Source organism: Ranitomeya imitator, chromosome 5, assembly GCF_032444005.1.
Source record: "Ranitomeya imitator isolate aRanImi1 chromosome 5, aRanImi1.pri, whole genome shotgun sequence".
Lineage (NCBI taxonomy): Eukaryota > Metazoa > Chordata > Amphibia > Anura > Dendrobatidae > Ranitomeya > Ranitomeya imitator.
Window position 1 is genome coordinate 364471945 of NC_091286.1, and position 25616 is coordinate 364497560.

Consider the following 25616-nt stretch of genomic DNA (forward strand, 5'->3'; position numbering starts at 1 on the left):
ACAGAAGTTTATAATGCAGAGCCGTAAAAATAAAAATTTTCCCTCAAAAAATAATTTTTTTAGCCCCCAGGGTAACAGGAGAAATTGGACCCCAAAAGTTGTTGTCCAATTTGTCCTGAGTACGCTGATGCCCCATATGTTGGGGTAAACCGCAGTTTGGGCACACGGGAGAGCTTGGAAGGGAAGGAGCACTGTTTTACTTTTTCAACGCAGAATTGGCTGGAATTGAGATCGGACGCCATGTCGAGTTTGGAGAGCCCCTGATGTGCCTAAACAGTGGAAACCCCCCAATTATAACTGAAACCCTAATCCAATCACACCCCTAACCCTAATCCCAACGGTAACCCTAACCACACCTCTAACCCCGACATACCCTTAACCCTAATCCCAACCATAAATGTAGCCCCATCCCTAACCCTAACTTTAGCCCCAACCCTAACTGTAAGCCTTAACCCTAGCCCTAACCCTAGCGGGAAAATGGAAAAAAATACTTTTTAATTTTTTTAATTTTTCCCTAACTAAGTGGGTGATGAAGGGGGGTTTGAATTACTATTTATAGCGGGGTTTTTAGCGGATTTTTATGATTGGCAGCAGTCACACACTGAAAGACGCTTTTTATTGCAAAAAATATTTTTTCTGTTACCACATTTTGAGAGCTATAATTTTTCCATATTTGGGTCAACAGACTCATGTGAGGTCTTGTTTTTTGCGGGACGAGTTGTTATTGGTAACATTTTCGGGCACGTGACATTTTTTGATCGCTTTTTATTCCGATTTTTGTGAGGCGGAATGACCAAAAACCAGCTATTCATGAATTTCTTTTGGGGGAGGCGTTTATACCGTTCCGCATTTGGTAAAATTGATAAAGCAGTTTTATTCTTCGGGTCAGTACGATTACAGCGATACCTCATTTATATCATTTTTTTATGTTTTGGCGCTTTTATACGATAAAAACTATTTTATAGTAAAAATTATTATTGCATCGCTTTATTCTGAGGACTATAACTTTTTTATTTTTTCGCTGATGATGCTGTATGGCGGCTTGTTTTTTGCGGGACAAGATGACGTTTACAGCGGTACCATGGTTATTTATATCAGTCTTTTTGATCGCATGTTATTCCACTTTTTGTTTGGCGGTATGAGAATAAAGCGTTGTTTTTTGCCTCTTTTTTTTTTTTACGGTGTTCACTGAAGGGGTTAACTAGTGATATAGTTTTATAGGTGGGGTCGTTACGGACGCGGCGGTACTAAATATGTGCACTTTTATTGTTTTTTTAATGTAGATAAAGAAATGTATAGGAACAATATATTTTCTTTTGGGGGGGGGGGAGAATTTTTTTTTTTTTTGCACATTGGAACATTTTTTTTTTTTACACTATAACATTGCCCCGGGGGGTGGGGGGGCATCATGTTATAGTGTAAGATCGCACTTTGCTGTGCACTGTGTCAGATCAGCGATCTGACGTGCACTTTTCTTATGCTTCCCGGCACCTGCTCTGAGCAGGCGCAGTGAAGCCACCTCCCTGCAGGACCCGGATGCCGCGGCCATCTTGAATCCGGGCCTGCAAGGAGGAGGAGGTAAGAGACCCTTGCAGCAACGTGATCACATCGCGTTGCTCCGGGGGTCTCAGGGAAGCCCGCAGGGAGCCCCCTCCCTGCGCAATGCTTCCCTATACTGCCAGCACACTGCGATCATGTTTGATCGTGGTGTGCCAGGGGTTAATGTGCCAGGGGCGGTCTGTGACCGCTCCGCGATAGTCAGCTGACACCCGGCCGCACTCCCCTCGTGAGCGCGGCCAATTGCTATGACGTACTATCCCGTCGGTGATCATACGGGCCCACCCCACCTCGACGGGATAGTACGTAATGTCAGAAAGGGGTTAAAAAAAATGCTTGTACTGAACATGTCCCAATAAGTTAAACCTATACATTGTCTGCCATTTCTAACATACATAGGTTAGTGAAAGCAGTGGATGGTAGAGGGCTAACAGTTTCAAAGTGGTTTGCACAGGCTTTGGAAATAGAAAACGTACAGAACCCTACTGATTTACACACACATACAATAGTTTAGACTTAGGAGAACATCGTTCTTTTTTTTCGTTTTTTTAGAAAGTTTCATTATCGCACTTAACCTTTTTATGCTGTAAACAAAAACAACCTCATATGTTCTTTTTCAACTAAAATAATAAAGTGTCATATTTATATATTCTATTTTTCAAACATCTTTTAACATTTTCTTATCTGTTGCTTTTGATTTTGGCAAAATTTCATATGGGAGATTAGGGGAGATAAAACAAAACCAGTATGGCTGGAGAGACATAATACCCAGTGTCTGTGATCTGTTGTGAAAAATATAACTACTATTCTCTCAGTTTCATTTATTGATTTAAGCCGACCCGAGTATAAGCAGAGATCCCCAATTTTGCCACAAAAAACTGGGAAAGCTTAATGACTCGAGTATAAGCCTAAAGTGGGAAATGCAGCACCTACTGGTACATTTAAAAAATAAAAAGATATCAATAAAAGTAAAAGTAATTGAGAAGGTTAAGCGTTTTTGAATATCCATACTGAATCAGGAGCCCCATATAATGATTCATAGAGTTCATGATGGGCCCCATAAGATGCTCCATAATGAAATATGCCCCATATAATGCTCCATAAAGTTTATGATGGGCCCCATAAAGACGCTTCATACAAAAATATGCCACATATAATGCAAAGGTTGATTATGGCCCCATAAGATGCTTCATAGAAACATTTGCCCCATATGCTGCTGCTGTAATAAAAAAAAAAAAAAAAAAAAAAATATGACATGCCTCTTGTCCTGAGCAGGCGGGGACACCGGCACTTGCGATATTCACCTGTCACCGTTCCACCGCTGCGCGCCGCTCTGTCTTCCGGCTCTCTGCAGTGACTGTTCAGGCAGAGGTCGGCACGCACACTAAACAAGTCATCGCGCCCTCTGACCTCAATGTCACAGCCAGTGGACCTGAGAGATTTTTGGAGACTGAAACACCTTAGGGAGGATCCACCACTTGCAGCACCCTTCTACCAAAAGGTAAGATCAGTCGAGGAGGACAGATTCAGTAGGTAGTGTTTAATGAAGGTAGATGGTGAGGACCAGGAAGCGGCCTTACATATCTGATCAATCGATACCTCTGCTTTTTCTGCCCAGGAAGTAGCCACAGCTCTGGTGGAATGAGCTTTTATGCCTTCCGGAACTGGAGCGCTACATGCAGCATAGGACAAGCTAATGGCCTCCCTAATCCACCTGGCAATCGTGCTTTTGGATACCTTATATCCCTTTCTACTACCCTGGGAAGCTACTAATTAGGGACTGATCCTCCATCAACTGGTCATAGACATGTATTGTAACATGGACCTTCTTACATCTAACATGAAATTTTTCTTCCCCTGGATTCCTAGGATTATCACAAAATGAGGGCAATACGATCTCCTGACTCCTATGAAATTTAAGAACTACTTTAGGTAGATAGGCCGGATCTGGTCTTAGAATTACCCTGTCCTCGAATATCTGTGTGTATGGGGGATATATAGACAGGGCTTGCAAGTCACTCACCCTACGGGCTGATGTTATGGCTACTAATAGCACTGTTTTAAGAGTGAGAAGTTTGGCTGACAACTCCTGTAAGCGCTCAAATGGACTCCCAGTTAGAGCTTCCAAAACCAGATTTAAATCCCAAGGGGGAACTTTCTGAATTACCACCGGTCTAGATCTACTACATGATTTAATAAAGCGGGACATCCACCTACTGGATACTAAATTGTAATTATACAGGGCCCCCTAATGCCGACACTTGTACTTTGAATGTATTGGTTGCCAACCCTAGTTATAAACCTGCTTGTAGGAACTCTAAAATAGCTCCTACTGGAGCCTCGTCCTCCTAAAAGGTTGCCCCAGAAACTCCAGGAACCTCTTCCATGTCCTACCATAGATTTTTGATGTGATCGGTTTTCTACTCTTCAGCAGGGTGGAGACTAACCCTGGTGAGAATCCCTGCCAACTCAGTAACACCCTCTCAAATTCCAGGCTGCCAGATGGAAGCCCTACACCTGAGAGTGGCATACTGGTCCCTGAGTAAACAGGTCCGGAACCTCTGGTAGAATCCATGGATCGGTCACCGACATCCGTCTTAGGAGGAAGAACCATGGTCTTTTTGGCCAAAATGGAGCAATGAGAATTACCCTAGCTTGCTCCACTGATCTTTCTTAGTACTACCGGAATCATTGCCATCGGGGGAAACACGTATGCGGGGCTGAACTTGCATGGTATTTGAAGGGCATCTACCGCATATAGCTTCTCTCTTGGATCTAACGAGCAGAAGCTCTCCACCTTTCTGTTGTGAAGAGAGGCAAATAGTGCAGGCTTGGGGCACTTCAGTGATAGACCTATCTGTTGGAATACCCAGGGATTCAATGACCATTCTCCCTGCTTTAGCCTTTTGCGACTTAGGTAGTCAGCTTTTGTGTTTTCGACATCCTTTATGTGAAGAGCTGTGAGGGATAGTAGGTGATGTCCTCCTAACAGGAGAAGGACAGATGTTGCCCCATAAGGGAAAGGGACCTTGTTCCCCCTTGGTGGTTGATAGAAGTCATCACTGCATAATTGTCTGACATGATTCTGGTATGATGACCCTGAAGGATAGGGAGGAAATGTTTTAAGGCTCTTTCTACCGCCCACAACTCTCTTACATTCGATGTCTGATCTCTTTCTAGCGGGGACCAGAACCCCTGTATCGAGAGGGCCCCTAGATGTGCAACCCATCCCGTACCGCTTGCGTCAGTTGTGATCACTTCTTCTACCGGTGTTAACCACTGAACCCCTGACACCAAATGATCCCTTACAGTCCATCAGATTAGAGAATCTCAAGCCCACTGAAAGGTGTACTTTTCCCTCTAAATGTCCGTTCAACAATTTTTGTGCTGACAGGACCTCCCACTGTAGGTGAAAATTGTGCTCAACTCACAGTGGGTATACAGGCTGTTAGTGATCCCAGCAAGGACATCGCCTTTCTTAGTGTCATTACAGGCTGCTGTATTGCCGTTGACACAAGACTCTGTATTTTGATTATCTTGTTTTCTGGTAGGAGACAGAGCTGGCTCCTGGAGTCTAGAACCAACCCGAGGAAGGACTGCACTTTCTCTGGTGCGAACCTAGACTTGATATTTATCTTCCAACCCAGTACTGTTAGGGTCGCAGTCACTTCTATTTCTTTTTAACAGTGATCCACCGACTTCCTATTATAAGGAAGTCGTCCAGGTATGGGACGATAACTACATCTCGAGAACGGAGAAAGGACATGACTTCTAACATTAGCTTGGTAAATATCCTTGGTGCTATAGACAACCCGAATGGGAGGGCTGCATACTGGTAGTGCCCCTGACCCGTCCTTGGACACACAGTGCTACCCTCAGGAATTTTTGATAGTTCCGATGGATTGGGACATGATAAGCGTCTTTCAACTCTATAAACTGCCATGAAGCAGTCCTAGAACAACATTTTTATTGTCATATTAACCGACTCCATTTTGAAGGAGCAATTCACTACTGACCGATTGAGTTTCCTCAAGTTGACAATAGTCCTTAGCGAACCACCTGGTTTTTGTATCAAAAAGAGAGGGGAATAAAACCCTCTGTCTTCCTCTTCCCTCGGACCTTCTACTAGAACCTGTTTTAGCACCTGTCTCGACACTTCCGCTTCCAAGGCTAATTGTTCTCCTGGGGATTTTCTGTGGGGTGTCAAAAAAAAGTCTGTCGGGGTGGACGAATAAAGTCTATTTTTAGGCAGCCTTTGATGACACTCAATACCCAACGACTGGGGGAGATATTTACCCAGGCAGGGAAAAAGAAAGAAAGACTTTCACCTACCTCTGGCCTGACGTCATTGGGAGGGCTTTTTTGATGATGTAGAGCAGTGTTCCCCAACTCCGGCCCTCAAGAGCCACCAAGAGGTCATGTTTTCAGGATTTCCTTACTATTGCACAGGTGATAATTGCATCACCTGTGCAATACTAAGGAAATTCTGAAAACATGACCTGTTGGTGGCTCTTGAGGACCGGAGTTAGGGAACACTGATGTAGAGGGTCCTTTAAACATGTACCCAGATCCTTTCCCATCTCTGAAGTCCCAGTTCCTTCTATCTCCCGGGGGGGCGGCCTCTTAAATTTTGCTCTCCGAAAGGAAGGTTTTCTAATATCCACCGGAAAGCTAGGGAATCCCCTCTTTCTATCCCGCTTTCTCTAAAATGTCCTCCAGTTTTTGACCAAAGAGGAATTGATGGGATGGAACAAAGTCTATTATTTGAAGGTAGGTCACCGGGGCACCCCTTTAACCATAAGGCGTGCCTAGCTGCATTAGACAAGCCTGCTGCTCTAGCTGCCAGTCTTGCGGAATTTGCTGAGGAATCCGCTAGGAAGGCTGCTGCTCCTTGTACCAATGCCAAATTGGCTAGGAACACTTCTCTTGGTACCTTAGTTTTTAGTTGCTCCTCTATCTGTTGCAGCCAGACAATAAGGGAGCAGGCAGTACATGTCTCGGCTATTGCTGGTTTTAGACCCCCTGCGGCCGCCTCCCAGGTGTGTCTCAAGAACTCATCCGCCTTTTTGTCCAATGGGTCTCTTAACATGCCCGAGTCCTCTAAGGGCAGGGACAACTTTTTAGATAACCTGGTTACAGCTCCATCAATTTTAGGGATTTTATCCCACCCTTCTGAGTCTTTTTCCTTCGAAGGGATACCTTCTTTTAGAAGATGAGGGGAGGCTACCAGATTTTTCAGACTTTTTCCACACCTTCTCTATAAGAGTCTTTACCCTAATGTTAACGGGTAATGTGCGCTTCCTTCTTTCCTCCAGACCCCCGAACATAACATCCTCTAAGGACTTGGTCGCTTTTTCGTCTTTTAGGCCCATTGTAGTCCTGACTGCTTTTACCAGTCTATCCGTGCATGGTCGGCCCCCTAAATCGCTATCTGAAGAGGAGCCGGAGGACATGGAAGAGGAGGAGGAGGGAGACAGAGGATCCCCATGATATTCCCCGCCGGATTGTAAGGCTTCAGGATCTGTAACAAGCTCAAGGCTTATCTTGCTTCCCTTTTTAAGGACTGATTATAAAAAACCTTTCACCACTGCCCTAATAATGGCCCTAAGGCTAGAGGCAAAGACAGGAGTTTCTTCCTGAATAGTCTTTTGAATACAGTTCGCGCAGAGATTTTTCTGCCACTGGACTGATAGCGGGATTTTACAGAGGGCACATTCTTTGTTCTTTAACTTGGCACTAGCCTTCCTCGGCACCAGATTTTGAGGCTGATCAGGAGTACAGACAACGTCTCTCCTAGATGCTGAGGAGTCCTGCATCCTCCGGTTAGGGCAACTGCCGCTCCTTCCACTTGAGCGGCTACTCTTCTTTGTGTGCTGGTGACCAGGCATAACACCTGGTATAGGCTCCTGCTGCTGTAAGGGCTGCTGCTGCTCTATGCGATAGTGGGGAGCTTTTGGACATGAGCGTTTCCTCTGTGGTCATCCCTCCATTTAAGGAGGGATCCACTGCGCTCTCCGCCTCCTCCGGGGCCCATTCCATGCTCCTCCCTCCTCCGCACCCCACCGGGACCCGCCGAAAGGCCCTGCATCCCGGGCAGCTTTCCCGCTATGGGTACCCCAATCTTGAATCCGGCGCGCAGTACCGACGTCACGCGGGCACGCCCATTCCCAGCATGCCTTGCACACGACGCCAGCCACACACCTGGAAGTCAGCTATGGAGCCGATGGCAGCCAGCAGTGGAGGGAGAGCGGTGCGGCAGCCTCAGAAGAGTCCTGGGACCCCTGAATGCGCTGAACCAACGCCTGCACAAAGCCCCCACAGGACCTGCAAACAGTGCTTCCACAGCCTGAAGGCCGGCATACAGGCGCTCTGCCTGCTCTTCCAGTGCCAGGACAGGAGCGGGTGACTGGATGTCTTCAGAAAAAAAATCAAAAAAAAATCTGTGATCTTAGCACTAGGGTTCCCGTCCAGACAGGAAACCCAACTGAAGCGAGGGAGAGGTACCGCCCTTTTATTTTCAGGAGGTATCCTGTACTGGCGGGGCAGATCCCTCTCTCACGTGTGAAAATCCTGGCTTATACTCGAGTGTATACTCGGCTGCCTTTGACACAGTGCACCATTCCCTATTATTACAGACCCTCTCATCCCTTGGCATCACAGACTATCAATTCTACGATCAGCTCTAACTGAAATTTTGCTTGGTCTTCCAGACCTTATCTTGACCTCCACTGTTCCTGGTAACTGCTATTTCTTGTATATATATCTACATGAGTTTTATATTTCAATTAATCTCAGTTTTTCCTATAACTAAAAAAAAACTGGCATTAGGGTTATTTTTTCTTATCATATAGTTTAAGAAGTAACATTGTTTTTGCATAGTATGTTTGAAAAAATACTTATGTTCAACAAGTTCTAAGCAGCTGTTTAGCACTGCCAATGATGGCAGGAGAAGACTATAAAAAGATAGCAAAGCATTTTTATGCTGCCTTTTACTCAATTCAAAATCTAATTAAGAAATAGCAGTTACCAGGAACAGTGGAGGTCAAGATAAGGTCTGGAAGACCAAGCAAAATTTCAGTTAGAGCTGATCGTAGAATTGATAGTCTGTGATGCCAAGGGATGAGAGGGTCTGTAATAATAGGGAATGGTGCACTGTGTCAAAGGCAGCCGACAGGTCGAGGAGGAGGAGGACAGAGTACTGTCGCTTGCTCTTGGCGGTTAAGAGGTCATTGGTGACCTTAGTTAGGGCAGTTTCAGTGGAATGGTGTGACCGGAAGCCAGATCGTAAGCAGTCAAAGAGGGAGCAAGAAGAGAGATGGGAGGACAGTTCAAGGTAGACATGTTGTTCCAGTAGTTTGGAGGCATAGGGGAGAAGTGATATAGGGCGATAGCTAGATACAGAGGATGGGTCAAGAGAAGGCTGGTGAATCGCGATTCCACCCGCCGCTATTGCGGGCACATGTCAGCTGTACTAAACAGGGGGGATGCGACATACTAGTACGGCGCATGTCACAAGGGGTTAACTAAAGATTTGGTGTGCCCCTTTTAATATGTTCTCAAGACTGTATTAACATGGAGTTTTGGCAATATATCTGGTATTTGGTTTGAGTACGCTCCTGGAAAATACACTGACTGCAACACATATCCTTAATTTTAAAAGTTGTATTGACATTGTTATCTTGCAGCTCAAAGTAAGAGCCAAATATTTATTACCAAAAGCAGGATTGGAGCTAAATCACTGCCACAGGATCAGATCTCTTTTATCTTAGCTCCATACAGCCTTAAAGAGGTCTTGTAAAATATGTCTCTACATTAAAGGGGTATTCCCACCTCCAAGGTCCAATGCCAAAATGTAGTAGGTGTAATAAAAATATTAGCAAATATCTCCAGCTAGAAATGTAGTATAGTTCTCCTGATGAGCTATGTCACTTACCCCATGTGCAGGGCATTACAGTAGCTTAGGTATCCATGATTACAACTACTAGCAACTAACTTACTATATGACTGGTTGGAACCATGGAAATCTAAACTACTGCAATGCCCTGCACTTGGGGTAAGAGACGTAGCGAATCATAAGAACTATACTAAATTTGTAATTGGATGTATTTGCTAACATTATTATTACACCCACTACATCTTGTGTAGAATTTTGGAGATGGGAATACTCCTATAAACACTGTAGAGCATACTTTCTTTTACCAGAATAAACTTACACTATTGCTTTCTACCTTATAAATATTTTTATGAATGATCCTTGGTCAATTATAATAACAATATTTTATTTTTATATAGCGCTAACATATTCCGCAGCGCTTTACAGTTTGCACACATTATCATCACTGTCCCCAATGGGGCTCACAATCTAAATTCCCTATCAGTAGGTCTTTGGAATGTGGGAGGAAACCCGCGCAAACACGGAGAGAACATACAAACTCTTTGCAGATGTTGTCCTTGGTGGGGTTTGAACCCAGGACTCCAGCGCTGCAAGGCTGCTGTGCTAACAACTGCGCCACCGTGCTGCCCTATAATTATAAGTGCATTATGCTGATGACAATGATTCTAAAATATACATACTCATTCAAATGCTGGAATCTATCTTGCCAGTTTGTAGCCCGTGAAACAGTACCATTTTTGTCCACAAGTTTTAGGCCAAAGAAATCCAGCATCATTTTGTACGCCGAGATAAATCTCTTAATAGCTTCTTTTGTTTTTTTAAATTCCTGAGGGGAAAAAAAAAAAAAAAAAAAGTTTAATTTTGCAAGTTACGATCATCAATGACTACACATAATCACAATTATGCCCAATACTCTACACGTATGTCTCATAACGCAACACATTTCACAACAGAGGTGTCCTTGTGTGAATAAAGCTCCTGCAGTTGTAATGTGTGTTAGCCCGGAACTATACAAAAGATGCAAAAGCGCAATAGGGTCTTATCCAGTAAATAGGTTACAATAAAAGGTCGGGAGAATGGCAGCAATTGTGCACTCTCTGGAGTCATGACAATCCAATAATAAAGTAATATGTAGCTTTATTGTGAACGCGTTTTAGAGTCGCACAGACTCCTTCAAGACAACCATACACAAGGGTTCTTATGCATCGTTGTTCTGAAGAAGGCGTTGGTGTGACAACATGTTGACAATAAAGATACATATTACTTTATTATTGGATTGTCATGACTCGATAGAGAGCGCAGAATTATTTCCATACTCCCGATATTTAGCATTAAACTGCTGAATTTTTTCCCCCAAATATATTGCAAGATTAAAGGGGAAATTTTTACCAAAAAAAGTCTCAACATTTTACTTTTCCTAAAACAAAGACCTAAGAAACATCAAGGTTACTTACCAGTAGCAGGTTTTTCCAGAACCCATTACAGCACACCTCAGAGAAGGATCCGCCCAGCCAGCACAGGAACCTACTGAAATAAAAGGGCGGTACCTCTCTCCCCGCTTCACTTGGTTACAAAGCATAAGAGGACCTCCCGGTTAATTACACATATAACCAACACCACATCATAAAAACACCCAAACTATAGTGCACACTCAAAGGTGACAAGGAAGGGGGAAATATATGGGTGCTGTCATGGGTTCTGGAAAAACTAGCTACCGGTAAGTAACCTTGGTGTTTTCCCTTCACCCATGACAGCACACCTGAGAGACTTTTGTACAATCTGAAACACCTTAGGGAGGGATCACCGCTGGCAGCACCCTCCTACCATAGATCAAGTCAGCAGAGGAGACTAGATCTAATCTATAGTGCCTAAAAGAGGTGGATGACCAGGTAGCGGCCTTACAGATTTGGTTAATCGATACCTCTGCTTTCTCTGCCAAAGGAGGTCGCTATGGCTCTGGTGGAGTGAGCCTTGATGCCATCAGGGATCTTAATACCACTAGCAGACTAAGCTACACTAATGGTCTCCCTAATCCACCTGGCAATGGTACCCTTTGACACCGAGTAACCCTGCCTACTACCCTGGAAAGCTGCGAATAGGGACTGGCCTTTCCTCCACTAGATATTCATTGACATATTCCAACAGTGCCGTTTTAACATCAAGATTATGAAACTTTCTCTCCCCCTGAGTTTTAGGGTTATCACAGAGGGAGGGTAAAAATATCCTGACTTCGATGAAACTTTTATCCCACCTTGGGAAGATATGCTGAATCCGGTTTTAAACACAACTCTATCCTCATATTTGAGTAGAAAGAGGATTTATGTAAAGGGCCTGTAAGACACTCACCCTATGGCCTGATGTTAGAGCCACCAATATGATTGTCCTTAGGGCAAGATATTTTACTGAAAACTCATGTACGAGTTCAAACGGCTCCTTGCTCAGAGCATCTAATACCATGTTCAGATCCCATGGGAAAACCTTCGGGATTGGAATGGACCGATCACAGGATTTTATGAACCTTGCCACCCATGTATTAGCAGCAAGGTTACAACTTTGCAATGCACCCAAGGCAGACACCTGGACCTTAAGGATACTCTTAGCCAACCCCAGCCCTACACCCGACTGCAGAAACTCTAGGATGGGACCAATTGGAGGCTTTTGGCCTATTGGTTTTCCTAAAAATTCCAGGAATTTTCTCCATGTCCTGCCGTAGATCTTTGTTGTTTTTGGTTTCCTACTTTTCAGCAAGGTGGAAGCTAGACCTGGTGAAAACTCCCTGCTACTCAGTAGTGCCCTTTCAAATTCCATGCTGCTAGATGGAAGCTATTTACTTGGGTGCGGAATATTGGCCCCTTACTGAGAAGGTCCAGAATTTCGGGTAGGATCCATGGGTCTAATAAAGACAATGTCCTTCACAGGGAAAACCAAGGTCTTTTTGGCCAGAAGGGGGCAAATCATAATCACTTTCACCTGATCCCCTCTGATTTTCCTCAGTACCGCTGGAATCATGGCTACTGGAGGAAAAGCGTAAGCAATCTTGAAGTTCCAGGGAATCTAGAGGGAGTCTACTGCAAATGGGCTTTCCCTTGGGTTTAGAGAACAGAACCTTTTTACCTGCCTGTTTTGTTGGCAAACAGATCTATTTCCGGCACTCCCCACAGATGGACTGTCTGCTGGAACACTCTGGGGTTTAGGGCCCATTCCCCCTGCTTCAGTCTGTTGCGGCTCAGGAAGTCTGCCTCAATGTTCTCTGCCCTCCTTATGTGTAGTGCCGTAAGGGACAAGAGATGTTGTTCTGCCACCTGGAGAATGCTGTTGGCTGTTACCATTAGGGAGGTGAACCTTGTTCCTCCCTGGTTATTGATGTATGCCACCGTGGCTTGGTTGTCTGACATAATGCGGACATGGTGATCCAGGAGGAGAGGGAGAAGGCTTTCTAGAGCCCTTTCTACCGCCCACAGTTCTTTTAGATTTGATGAGGTCTCCAGCTCTGGAGGCGCCCACGACGCCTGAAATGCCTGTCCTCATAGGTGTGCCCCGAGATGCTCGCGTCTGTCGTGATTATGTTGCTTATCGGCATTTTCCATGGAACTCCTGATGTCAAATTCTCCCTGTGCGTCCACCATCTGAGGGAGTCTCTGACCTCTGAAAAAAGACCTAATCTCCCTTCTAAACACCCTTTTAGTGATCTTTGTGCGGACAGTATCTCCCTCTGCCGCTGTCTGGTATGGAATTGGGCCCATTTGACTGCTGGGATACAGGAAGTTAAGGTTCCCAACAGGGACATTGTTTTTCTCAGGGTAATCTGTGGGAGTTCTATGGCTGCTGAGGCTAGGTTCACCACCTTCTCTACCTTGCCTTTGGGCAAGAAGCAAGACTGCAGTTCTGAGTTCAGGACAAGGCCCAAGAAGGTCTTTACCCTTAGGGGTTATAGTCTTGACTTTTGCGTATTCACCATCCAGACAAGTTCTTGTAAGGTCGCTGACACTTCAACTGCGCTGCACATTGCTACTCTGATCTTCCCACTATCAGAGTAATCCAAATAAGGAACAATAACGGTGTTCTGGATACGGAGGAAGGCAGTCACCTCTGCTACCACTTTGGTGAATACTCTCGGAGCTTCGGACAGTTCAAAGGGAAGCGCTCGTAACTGAAAAGGTTTGACCTCTTGTTGAATATGTAGGGCTACCCTCAGGTACCCGGATGAATCGGGATGTGATAGTATGCATCCTTCAAGTTGACTACCACCATAAAACAGTTGTGATGGAGAAGTTTTAGGGCTGTACTCACTAACTCCATCTTGAAGGTATGATTATTCACCCAGCAATTGAGACCTCCGAGATTTATGATGGTTCTGAATGAGCCAACCTTTTTTTATTTTTATTTTTTATCAAAACGAGAGGGGAATAAAACCCTCTCCCTTTCGGTTTGCCCGGAACCTCACGTAAGACCCGTTTGTTCACTAGGCCCAGAATCTCCGTCTCTAGGGCAAGCTGTTCTTCTGTCGATCTTCTGACGGGGGTAACTACAAATGCTTGACGCGGTGGATGATAAACCTCTATCCTCAGGCCTTCCTTCACTATATTCAGGACCCAGGCTTTGGAGATGTTCTCCCAGACCCAAACAAAGAGTGAAAGCCTTCCACCTACTGCTGTTCTGGCATCATTGTGAGAACTTCTTGGAAGTGGAAGGAGGACCACCGAACATGAATCCGGACTCCCTTTTCCCTGTATCTTCCCACTTCCTTCTCTCTCCCCCCGGAGGACATCCTGTATTGAATTTCTTCCTCCATAAAGGACGATCTCTGCTCCCCCGAGAACCTGGGAAAGCCCTTCTTCCTGTCACCTGCTTTCTCCAGGATTTCATCCAGCTTTTTCCCCAAATAAGAACTGGCCATCACACAGTAAGGAACATAGATTGTGCTTTGACAGATCTCCTGGACAGCCCTTGAGCCTTGCCATGTTCGATAGACCAGCAGACCTGGCTGCCAGCCTCAGAGTCAGCGGATGTATCCCCCAGGAATGCTGCGGCTCCGTGTAATAAAGACATGTCTGACAGGATTTTATCTCTTTACACTTTAGACTTAAGCTGCTCCTCCAGCTGCTGTAGCCAAACCTTAAGCAATCGTGTGGTACAAGAACCCGCGATCGCCCGTTTCAGCCCTCCTCCTGCTACTGCTTCCCATGTGTGTCTCAAATAAGCATCTGACTTTTTATCTAAAGGGTCCCAGAGTACCCCTGAATCTTCTAAGGGAAGCGCTGACCTCTTAGAAATCCTGGATACAGCTACATCCTAGGGAACTTATCCCTCTGAAGGATGCAGATGTGTGGGACATCTCCTTTGTGAAGATGAGGGCAGGGCCCCAGATCTCTCAGGCCTCCTCTACTCTCTATTAACGAGGGCCTGGACTTTAGCGTTGACTGGGAAGGTTCATTTTTTCTTCACCTCCAATTGTCCAAACATGACGTCCTCAAGGGACTTAGCCACTTTCTCCTACTTTAGGCCCATAGTAGTCATAATGGCCTTAAGTAGTCTATCCGTGTCCTCCACAGGAAAACACAGTCTACCTCCCTTGTTACTGTCAGAGGAGGAGGAAGATGAGGATTCAGCATAGTTCTGACCCTGTGACGAGTCCGAAGAAGAGTCAGAGCTAGAGGGAACCTCTCTTCCCTTTTTTTAACAGGGTTTTAAGGGAGCCCTCCACTTCGGACCTAATCATGGATCTAAGGCTTGCTGTGAAATCAGGGAACTCCTCACTAATTGTCCTGTGGATGTAATCAGAGCAGAGGTCTTTCTGCCAATCCACTGCTACGGGGCCTTTGCATAGCACGCATTCCCTGTTCCTCTTCTTTCCCATTTAAACAAACAATAGGGGCTCATTAACAACATGACATTCATGGAGATCACTCACCACCCGTTGTAAATCAAGGGTACCAGATTCGGAGACTGCAGTGGGACAAATGATGTATCCTCTCTGGACACAGAGCAGCCCTGGGATGCCCTGCTCCTCTGGCTGGGTCGGTCGCTGCTTCAGCCACTTGAACGGCTACCTCCCTTGTGTCCACGCTGATGGTGAGCAGTCAGCTGTGCTGGCTACTGCAAATCGCTTTCGTCCATGCTCATTTGATGCAATGATCTAGTCTCAGCAGCTACCTGCTCTGCTGCTTGCCCTTATGAGGTAGCCAGCACCAACTTGTGGGGCCTTCCTTCCAGTTAGCGTCGCATATGACACCGCCATCTTGCTTCTGGCATACCTTACTGACGCCACTTGGGTGCGTCTACCAGGATGCTTTGCGGCGCAGCCATCTTGCCAGTGACGTCGGCAATACCCGGAAGAAGCTCCAGCTGCTCAACCATGCTGAGACCAGCTTGGAGCCGGCCCATGGAGCGCAACAGGGGGAGGGTGACACAGTGGAACGTGTCAGCAAAGAGCCAACTGTGCAGCCCACGCCCGCTCATACAGAGCCCCAGGGGGACCTGTGGACGTCACTTGCAGCACCTGAAGGCCAGTGCCACAGGTACGAGACCTGTTATTCCGACGCCAGGATGGGCCTGAGACGTTTCCTTTCACCCAATATAGGTGACCATCCATTTCAGTACGGGTATCCCATCAGGGGCAGGAATCCAACTGAAGCGGGGGAGAGGTACCGCCCTTTTATTTCAGTATGTTCCTGTTCTGGCTACAAAAAAAAAAAAAATATTTATAGGCTATTTTTTTTTTCGATTTGTGAGCAGGATTAATCCCTTCATGACCTTGGCATTTTCTGTTTTTTCTGTGTTCGTTTTTCACTCCCCTCCTTCCCAGAGCCATAACTTTTTTTTTCTGTCAATATAGCCATGTGAGGGCTTATTTTTTGCAGGAGGAGTTGTACTTTGAACGACATCATTGGTTTTACCATGACGTGTACTAGAAAAATGGGAAAAAAAATTCCAAGTGCGGTGAAATTGCAAACAAAGTGAAATCCCATGCGTGGTTTTTGTTTGGCTTTTTTGCTAGCTTCACTAAATGCCAAAACTGACCTGCCATCAAGATTCTCCAGGTCATTACGAGTTCATAGACACCAAACATGTCTAGGTTATTTTTTATCTAAGTGGTGAAAAAAATTCAAAACGTTGCTAAAAATAAATAAATTTAAAAAATTGCGCCATTTTCCGATACCCGTAGGCATCTCCATTTTTCGTGATCTGGGGTCAAGTGAGAGCTTATTTTTTGCGTGCCGAGCTGATTTTTTCAGTGATACCATTTTGGTGCAAATACGTTCTTTTGATCGCCCGTTATTGCATTTAATGCAATGTCGCAGCAACCAAAAAACACCGGATTACGTACCGGTAATGCTCTTTTATAGAGCCACGACAGCACCCACTTGAGAGCGGGGATCCGCCCCTAGGAACAGGAAACCCTATGGAGAGAATAAAAGGGGCGGTCCCCCTCGCTCCCACAGTTGGGTTTACAGAGATTGCGAGGAACCGCCCACCAGATTTTAGTAGGTCATTCAATATTATCGTTTATAACTAGTTAACTGAAGTATGGCTAACTACAAGAACCAAACACCCTTAACCGTGCTTCTAAATAAAAACCTATAAGGGTGGGAAGTGAAGGGGTGCTGTCGTGGCTCTATAAAAGAGCATTACCGGTACGTAATCCGGTGTTTTCTCTTCGCCACGACAGCACCCACTTGAGAGACTTTCAGAGATAGTCATTTGGGAGGGATCACCGTGTTACGGACTGATCTACCGAAGGACAAGTCAGATGAGGAAGACAAGTCTAATCTATAGTGATTATAGAAGGTAGTAGGTGAAGACCAGGTTGCGGCCTTACATATCTGTTCTAACAGAACCTCCGCTCGTTCAGCCCAGGATGATGCAATCGCCCGGGTGGAATGTGCTCTTACGGTCTCAGGCGGAGTCTCCCCTTTGGATGAATAGGCCAGACATATTGCATCTCGAATCCACCGAGATAAAGTACCCTTCGTAACTCCAGCTCCTTTTCTATGACCCTGGAAGGAAACAAAGAGAGCCCTGCTCTTCCTCCAAGCACTAGTCCTATCCAAATAGGCTAATATGGCTCACCTCACATCTAATGTGTGGTATTTTTGTTCTTCCTGACTTGTAGGGTTATCATAGAAGGAGGGAAGAAAAATTTCTTACGATCTGTGAAATTTAGTGCATACTTTGGGTAAGTATGAAGGGTCTGTTTTTAGGACAACTATATCTGGGAAGACTGACATAAAGGGAGGATCTATCGATAGTGCCTGTATGTCACTTACTCTTCTTGCTGATACTAAGGCGACGAGAAGAGCAGTCTTGATGGAGACATGTTTTATGTGAGCTGAATGTAGTGGCTCAAAAGGGTGGTCTGTAAGAGCTTCCAGAACTAAATTAACATCCCAAGGTGGTACATGGGGAATGTGAACTGTCTCTGACCTCTGGCATGCTGCAACAAATCTGGCTACCCATTTATTACCTGCGATATCGTGACCATATAAAGCCCCTAGCGCAGAAATGTGTACTTTTAAGTTACTGACCGCCAGACCTAAATCGCGCCCTTTTTGAAGAAATTCTAGAATCATGGGGATATGAATTTCGTTTGATAGGGCCGTTGGGTAGAGGTTTAGAAATTTTCTCCACACTCTTGCGTAGATGGCGGTAGTGGATTTTTTTCTACTTAATAGCAGAGTGTCAATCACCTTGTTTGAGAACCCTCTCATCTTTAGCAGCTGCCTCTCAAATTCCAGGCTGTTAATCGAAGACCCTTCACCTGAGGGTGGTTGAAGGGGCCCTGGAAAAGAAGATCCTGATCCTCCGGGAGGATCCATGGGTCTGAGGTTGACATGGCTCTCAGCCAGGAAAACCATGGCCTCTTGGGCCAGAACGGAGCTATTAAGATCACGTTTGCTCTGTCCTCTCTTATCTTCCTGATCACTGTCGGAAGTAATATCAGCGGGGGAAAGGCATATGCCTTCTTGAATACCCATGGCACTTGAAGGGCGTCGAAGATATCTGGATTGTCGGATCGGAACAATGATGCGAATTTTTTGACTTGCCCGTTTTGTCTTGTCGCAAAGAGATCTCTCTCGGGAGTGCCCCATTTTTTTATTATCATGTAAAAGATACGACGACTTAGAACCCATTCTCCTTGGTGGAGAGTGTGGCGACTGAGGAAATCTGCTCTCGAATTGTCGATTCCTCTCACATGTAGCGCTGACAAGGACAGAAGGTGCTCCTCTGCTATGGCTAGAATGTCGTTGGCTATAGACATGAGTGCTTCTGATCTTGTTCCTCCCTGGTGGTTTATGTATGCTACCGCTGTCATGTTGTCTGAAAAGACTCTTGCATGTGTTCCGTGTAGCTGCGGAAGAAATTCAGATATGGCATGATAGATAGCCTTTAGTTCTTTCTTATTAGAAGAATCATCCGATTCTCTAGGAGACCACAGACCTTGCACTATTTGATCTTCTAAGTGTGCTCCCCAACCACTAGGACTGGCATCAGTGAAGATAGCTTTTGATGGTTTAACCACCCAGGGAACCCCACTGGTAAAATGATCCGGATTTAACCACCAAGTGAGAGATTGTATTACATCTGTTGGTAAGGGAATACGACTATCCAATCGGCCATGTAATCTTTCTTCCTCACGAAGAATTGTATACTGTAATTTCCTGCTATGGAATTGGGCCCAAGGAACAGCTGGAATACAGGAAGTGAAAGAACCCAGAAGGGACATACCTTCTCTTAGGGAAATTAGAGGGTGGTTAATTACTGATTGTACTTTGTTTATGATTGTTCTTTGTTTTGACTCGGGAAGAAAGCACATTTGATCTGCAGAATCTAGAATAATTCCTAAAAATGTTTGCTTAGTTGTGGGGGACAATCTAGATTTTTCCCAATTTACTAACCACCCTAACCCCTGTAGGGACGAAATTGAATCAGCTAAACGTTGATGACATTGAGAAAGAGAGTTCCCGACTATCAATAGGTCATCTAAATATGGTATTATGAGGGTGTCTTTTAACCTCAAATATGACATTACCTCTGACATTAGTTTTGTGAAAACTCTAGGGGCTATTGATAGACCAAAGGGCATTGCTGTGTATTGATAATGCCGAATCTGACCTTTGATCATAACTGCCACCCGTAGATATTTTTGATGCTCACTGAAGATTGGAAGATGATAATATGCATCTTTAAGGTCAAGAACTGCCATGAAGCAATGGGGAAACAGAAGCTTAATAGTTGACCGAATAGATTCCATCTTAAAAGTTTGATTCTCTAAGAAGACGTTTAGTCTCTTAAGGTTAATTATTGTTCTATATGACCCGTCAGGTTTCGAAATCAAAAATAAAGGGGAATAAAATCCCCTTCCTTTTTGATGACAAGGGACTTCCACTAATACTCCTTTGGACAGGAGAGTTATTATTTCCTGTTCCAAGGCTTTAAGGAAGTCAGACAAAATGAGTCCGGGGGGACTTGGAAAAAATTTAATTTTAGGCCCGTAGTTATGAGGCTAGTTGCCCATGGATTAGAGGTTATTGCCAGCCACTGTGTAGAGAAGAAGGACAACCTACCACCAACGGGTAGATCTGTCCTAACAGGGTTTATCCTCAGGTTTGAAATGGCGTTTTCCGAAGAAGGCTCCTTTTTGTTTAAAGTCTTTATTAGCCCAACGGTCCTGATTTTTATAGTCCCGTCTTCTGTTGAACATGGGCTTTCGGAACGCTCTCCTATAGGATGGAAGGTAAGTGTTATTGGGGAACCCTTTCTTCCTCTCACCCGCTTTGGTAATGATTTCATCTAACTGAGTACCAAATAGGTACTCACCTTGGCATGGTAGACCACATAACTTAGATTTCGTTTGTGGATCTCCTTTCCACCCTTTTAACCACAAGGCGCGGCGAGCCGCGTTGGTCAGACCTGCTGATTTGGCTGCTAATCGGATGGAATCGGCTGAAGCATCAGCTAGAAAGGCAGTAGCTCCTCTAATTAACGGAATAGATGATATGATTTTATTGCGGGAAAGGCCACCTTTCAAGCTTTCTTCAAGGTAATTCAACCAGACCAACATGGACCTAGCAGTGCATGTGGCCGAAATAGCCGGTTTTAAAGCTCCTGTACAAGATTCCCAAGCTCTTTTTAAAAGGGAATCAGCTTTCCGATCAAGCGGGTCTTGCAAAGATCCAGAATCTTCTACAGGTAGTAGAGATTTCCTAGAAGTGGATGCCACCGCTGCATCTACTTTTGGGGCTTTTGACCATTTGGAGAAATCATCGTCATTAAAGGGATAGCGACGTTTTAAGGAAGACTGCAACCCTTTTTGCCCCTGGCTTTCCCACTCCTTTTTGACCAAGTCCTTTATCGCTGGAATAACAGGAAAAGAAGGTCTCTTTTTCTCAGACAGGCCGGCAAACATCACGTCCTGTGGTGTCTTAAGGGTTTTAGTATCCTCCATACCCATGGTATTACGTATTGATTTGACTAGATTGTCAATACTGTCTGTAGGGAAACATGTATCCTGTTCACCCTCCGAGGATATAACCTCTTGGGAATCGTCCGAATCCTTATCCTCCACCTCAGATGACTGTTCAGATCTAGCAGAACTATATTTTTTCCTACTCTCAGGAACTTTATCCGAGCTTCGAAAGGCTCGTAATTCCGCTCTAATCATGCTACGTATATCTTCCGACCTTACAGAAGACTCCTCACGTAAGGTGGATTCGATGCATGAATGGCACAACTTTTTTAAATAGGTGTCCGGGAGCGGCTGAGAGCATAAGGCACATTGCTTATGTTTGGATTTCCCTGTTCTTTTAACCTAGGGAATTAGATAAAGAGGGGAGTGTAATCAGCTTAAATAGGGTAGACAAACACTCACCCCTGAAGCTGTAGTCATAATACCGGCTGGAGAGGAGGAGACGGAGGCACAGATGTAGGAGCTGACCGGTCCGATCTCTTTTCTCTGGCGCTCTTGGAGGATGATCTGTGGCTGCTGCTAGTCCGGCTTCCAGGTGTAACAGCGGTGACTTCGGGTGAAGGTAACACTGTGTCCTTAGGAGATGCCATGATGGACGCCGGGTATCAGCGCCGGCGTCTTTTTGTAAATGGGGGCCGCCATCTTCTTCCTGCCGCACCCGGAAGTGACTACTACATCCGGGTTGCGGCTCTGCTGTGCGCGCCTGCGCCTCCACCCAGCAATCGCGCAGGCGCCGTCCTCCTCCTACGTCACCCCGGTAGTTATGGCAATACTTCCGGGGGAGAAAACACTGGGCCACATGCTGCCTGTGCGCCTCCCGAAGACGGCGACACAGGGTATTACCCAGCGGTCCGGTCCCTGCAGGTGCGATGGATGATTCTCCGTGAGCCAGGCGACTCCCCGATCCTGGCCTCACGGTACCTGCCGGCAGAGGGGGGAAGCTGCCATAGAACCCCCGACGCCGCTTCCAGCTCTGGAGCCCTTGCCGTCCCTATAAGGTAAACTGCGCAAGCGGCATCCAGGCTGGGAATCCTCTTCTCTCCAGGTGTCTCCCGTAGGAACAGGAAACCAACTGTGGGAGCGAGGGGGACCGCCCCTTTTATTCTCTCCATAGGGTTTCCTGTTCCTAGGGGCGGATCCCCTCTCTCAAGTGGGTGCTGTCGTGGCGAAGAGAAAAAACCTTAATTTTGGCGTTTCAAATTTTTTTCCTTGCTACGCCGTTTAGCGATCAGGTTAATACTTTTTTTTTATTGATAGATCGGTCGATTCTGAACGCGGCAAAACCAAATATGTGCATATTTGATTTTATTTTTATTGTTTTATTTTGAATGGGGCGAAAGGAGGGTGATTTAAAACTTTTTTTTTTTTATTTATTTCATTTTTTTTTTTAAACTTTTTTTTTTTTTTTACTTTTGCCATGCTTCAATAGCATTCAAGGGAGGCTTGAAGCTGGCACAAGTGGATCGGCTCTGCTACATAGCAGCGATTATCAGATCGCTCCTATGTAGCTTAATTACAGGCTTACCATTAGCGCCGACCACAGGGTGGCGCTCACAGCACACCGGCATCAGTAACCATAGAGGTCTCAAGGACCTCTATGGTTACTATCCTGACGCATCCATGAACCCCGATCATGTGACGGGGGTCGGCGATGCGCGCATTTCCAGCTGCGCGGCCGGAAGCGGTAGTTAAATGCCACTGTCAGCGTTTCACAGCGGCATTTAATTAGTTAATAACGGCGGGTGGATCGCGATTCCACTCGCCACTATTGCGCGCACATGTCAGCTGTTCAAAACATTTTACTCAAAAATACACCTATGAAGAGAAAAATCAGACAAAATGAACATTTTGCAATGGTCTCCTAATATTTGCCAGAGCTTTAGGTATTCTACGTTGGAAATGGCATCCAATTTATTTTCACTATTTCTCAACGCCAAGTCATTTAACATAAAATATTTAGGTAGAAGGAAGAATGCTGTGTCTTTAGCTGGGAGGCAGGTTTCTGAAGCAGCAAACTTTCCATGCTGCTTACTCTTAGACTTGTTCCAACCAAAACTGAATGCTGAATGGAACAAAGGTGATAGATTTACTTCACTCCGTTAGGTATGGCTATGTGTAGAGGTCTACATCATCTACTCTTCGTATAGCCCTTCATATCGAACATGGTTTTATTTCACAGTTACTTGTCAGCTGTTTAATACTACTAAAGTTTTTATATTAGGTAAATTCAGCAAGGTCATAAAAGGTTTTGTCCACCTTTTGGGACAATTTTTTTTCTTAGCCAAATGCATGCAATTGGAGCTTAAAATCATGTCTTCAATGGGACTTCTGCAAAATTTTAAATGTTTTCCTCCTTTAGCCTCTGTATTACATTGTCTATTGCTGGTTGCAAAATGACATAATGGGTCACATTATCATTATTTTATCACATGTATTGGGGACATTAATCTGTGGCACTTGATGATGTTCGTCCTTCGTGGTCGAATAGGACCATGACTTTAGGATTAAAAGAATTAGTTATGGGTCCGGAGGTGGCTGATGAGGCCAATCTGGGCCCTGAAGATTCGCCCACATACTTGACATAAGCAAGTAGATGTTGTCAGTACACTGGATTCTGCTTGTGCCTTGCGGACAGCACGCTTTTCCTATCTTCAGCTGCATTTGCTCCTGAGGTGATCCTGTACCTGGACGATCCAGGGCAAGCTCTTCCCATTTATTGATGTTAACCTCCAGATTTTTGGGAGATGCCTTAAGGCAGTCCTTATAGCGCTTTTTCTGCCCCCCTTTCCTTGCAGACTACACCGCTCTCCAGTCCATATAAATTCAATTGGGCAAGATGTGTGGTCCGGTCTGGTCATATGTGGCATTTTGTCCAATTGAAACCACCTATGAGAATACTGCTTTTCTATTGGAGGAGACTGATGGACAGGTCTGGTCATATGTTCCTCCGCCAGCAGCCATTGCATGGACTGGAGAGCTGTGCAGTCTGAGGAACGCTCCACTAACAAGAGCAGGAGGAGAACCTGTCCTACCAGTACAATAGTAAGTGCCACAAAATCATGTCCCCAATACATGTGATAAAATAAAGACAATGTGGCCAACCCAGTTAGCTCATTCTGCAGCTAGCAGCGGCTATAGGAGACAAACTGTCCAAGATTTTTAAAGAAACCCAGGTGCAAAAAATATTTTTAGCCCAAAATGGAAGAATTTAGGTAAGAAAAAAAAAAACAATTGCCCAAAAATATGAACAACCCCGATAATACAATTAATTTACCACAGTGTGATGGTAGGCGAAATTTGGTAACGATCCCAATAATACATTTGCTTTAAACATTTTAAATCTCCTCCATGGGAAACCAAATCAACACATAATTATGCTTACACTAGATGGCAGCCCGATTCTAAAGAATCGGGAGTCTAGAATCCATATATACTTTATTTATTCAAATGTAAGAATAATACAATTAATAAATAATAGTAAGAAAGAACAAAAATAATAGGCAGTATATGGAGAAAACACCAAACAAAAGTTCAAAATTGGTGTGAAAATGTCACTGAACCACTTCACAACTAAATATATATAGTTTTGGTAAATGGTATTATCATTTTTTTGACGAAATTCGGCAGGAGCTTGAAGAGCAACGTCACTGGGCCCGCCTCCACGCAGTAGAAACTTGCTGTGAGGTAAAAATTCAAAAATCACACCAAAATGGCGGGCGGAGTGTGTCACAGTACGGCACGTTTCTGATTGGTTGCCGCCTGCTGCGAGCGACCAATCAGACACTGGACACTGTTGACGTCACTTATCTCCGGATATTAGCTCCGGACATTAGCTCCGGACAAAGCCACGGAAGTTGGCACAAATTGCAGGAAGTAGTATTCTAGGCAATTAATCTCCGGACATTAGCTCCGGACATTAGCTCCGGACATTAGCTCCGGACATTAGCTCCGGACATTAGCTCCGGACATTAGCTCCGGACATTAGCTCCGGACATTAGCTCCGGACATTGCCACGGAAGTTGGCACAAATTGCAGGAAGTAGTATTCTAGGCAATTATATATTAGATATGGTTTTTTGTTTTTGCATTAAACGTAATGCTTTAGTGTCAGATTGAGACTTTGACTTGCAAACCTCAGTATCTTGTGCTAAGGGGAGACACTAAGCGCTCATAAAAAAAGACATCTTATTACAGTTAGCACAGGGGTGACAATAAATTTCAGGCTTTTGTCATCTGTTCCTCTAATATTTGCGTGCTGCATGATGTATTATTAGATATCAAATGGGAACGTGTAAGAACATCAAAGATGTCTCCTTCTCCGTTTCAGAGGAATCCATTAAAACAGCAGACAGGTCTCAGCAGTCAAGTAACGATGAATTCATGCGCTCAACAATTCATCCTCTACTTGAAAAAGGAAAAGTAATTGTCATTAGAAAAGCTGTCTTCATGAAAGAATACTGGTGAAAGACACAGCATGTATATTGCTTTATTCTGTAAAAAAAAAAAATAATTAGCAGCCAATATTTACAATTATTTTTGATATTAACAGTGTGGGTGCTGGCTTTACCTCAATTTCATATGAGGTCAGTTCCTTAGCATAAAAATTTAAGCCTTGCTCTCGAAGAGGGAAAAGCCTGCAAAAAAGAGAAATTTAGTAATAAATCTGCATTCTGAAGAGCAAACAAGGCAGACTGGTATC

The 25616-nt window shown here is 44.8% G+C and overlaps 1 protein-coding gene across 1 annotated transcript in view; it reads right to left on the reverse strand.

Annotated features, from left to right (window-relative positions):
- The window catches only part of OGFRL1 (opioid growth factor receptor like 1), a 104207-nt gene that overhangs the window by 17398 nt on the left and 61193 nt on the right, over positions 1–25616 (reverse strand). The window contains exons 5-6 of the mRNA XM_069726619.1: positions 25485–25551; positions 10132–10277 (exon numbers count right to left, since the gene is read on the reverse strand). Of these exons, the coding sequence (XP_069582720.1) occupies positions 10132–10277; positions 25485–25551 (213 nt within the window). The remainder of the gene's footprint in view (positions 1–10131; positions 10278–25484; positions 25552–25616) is intronic.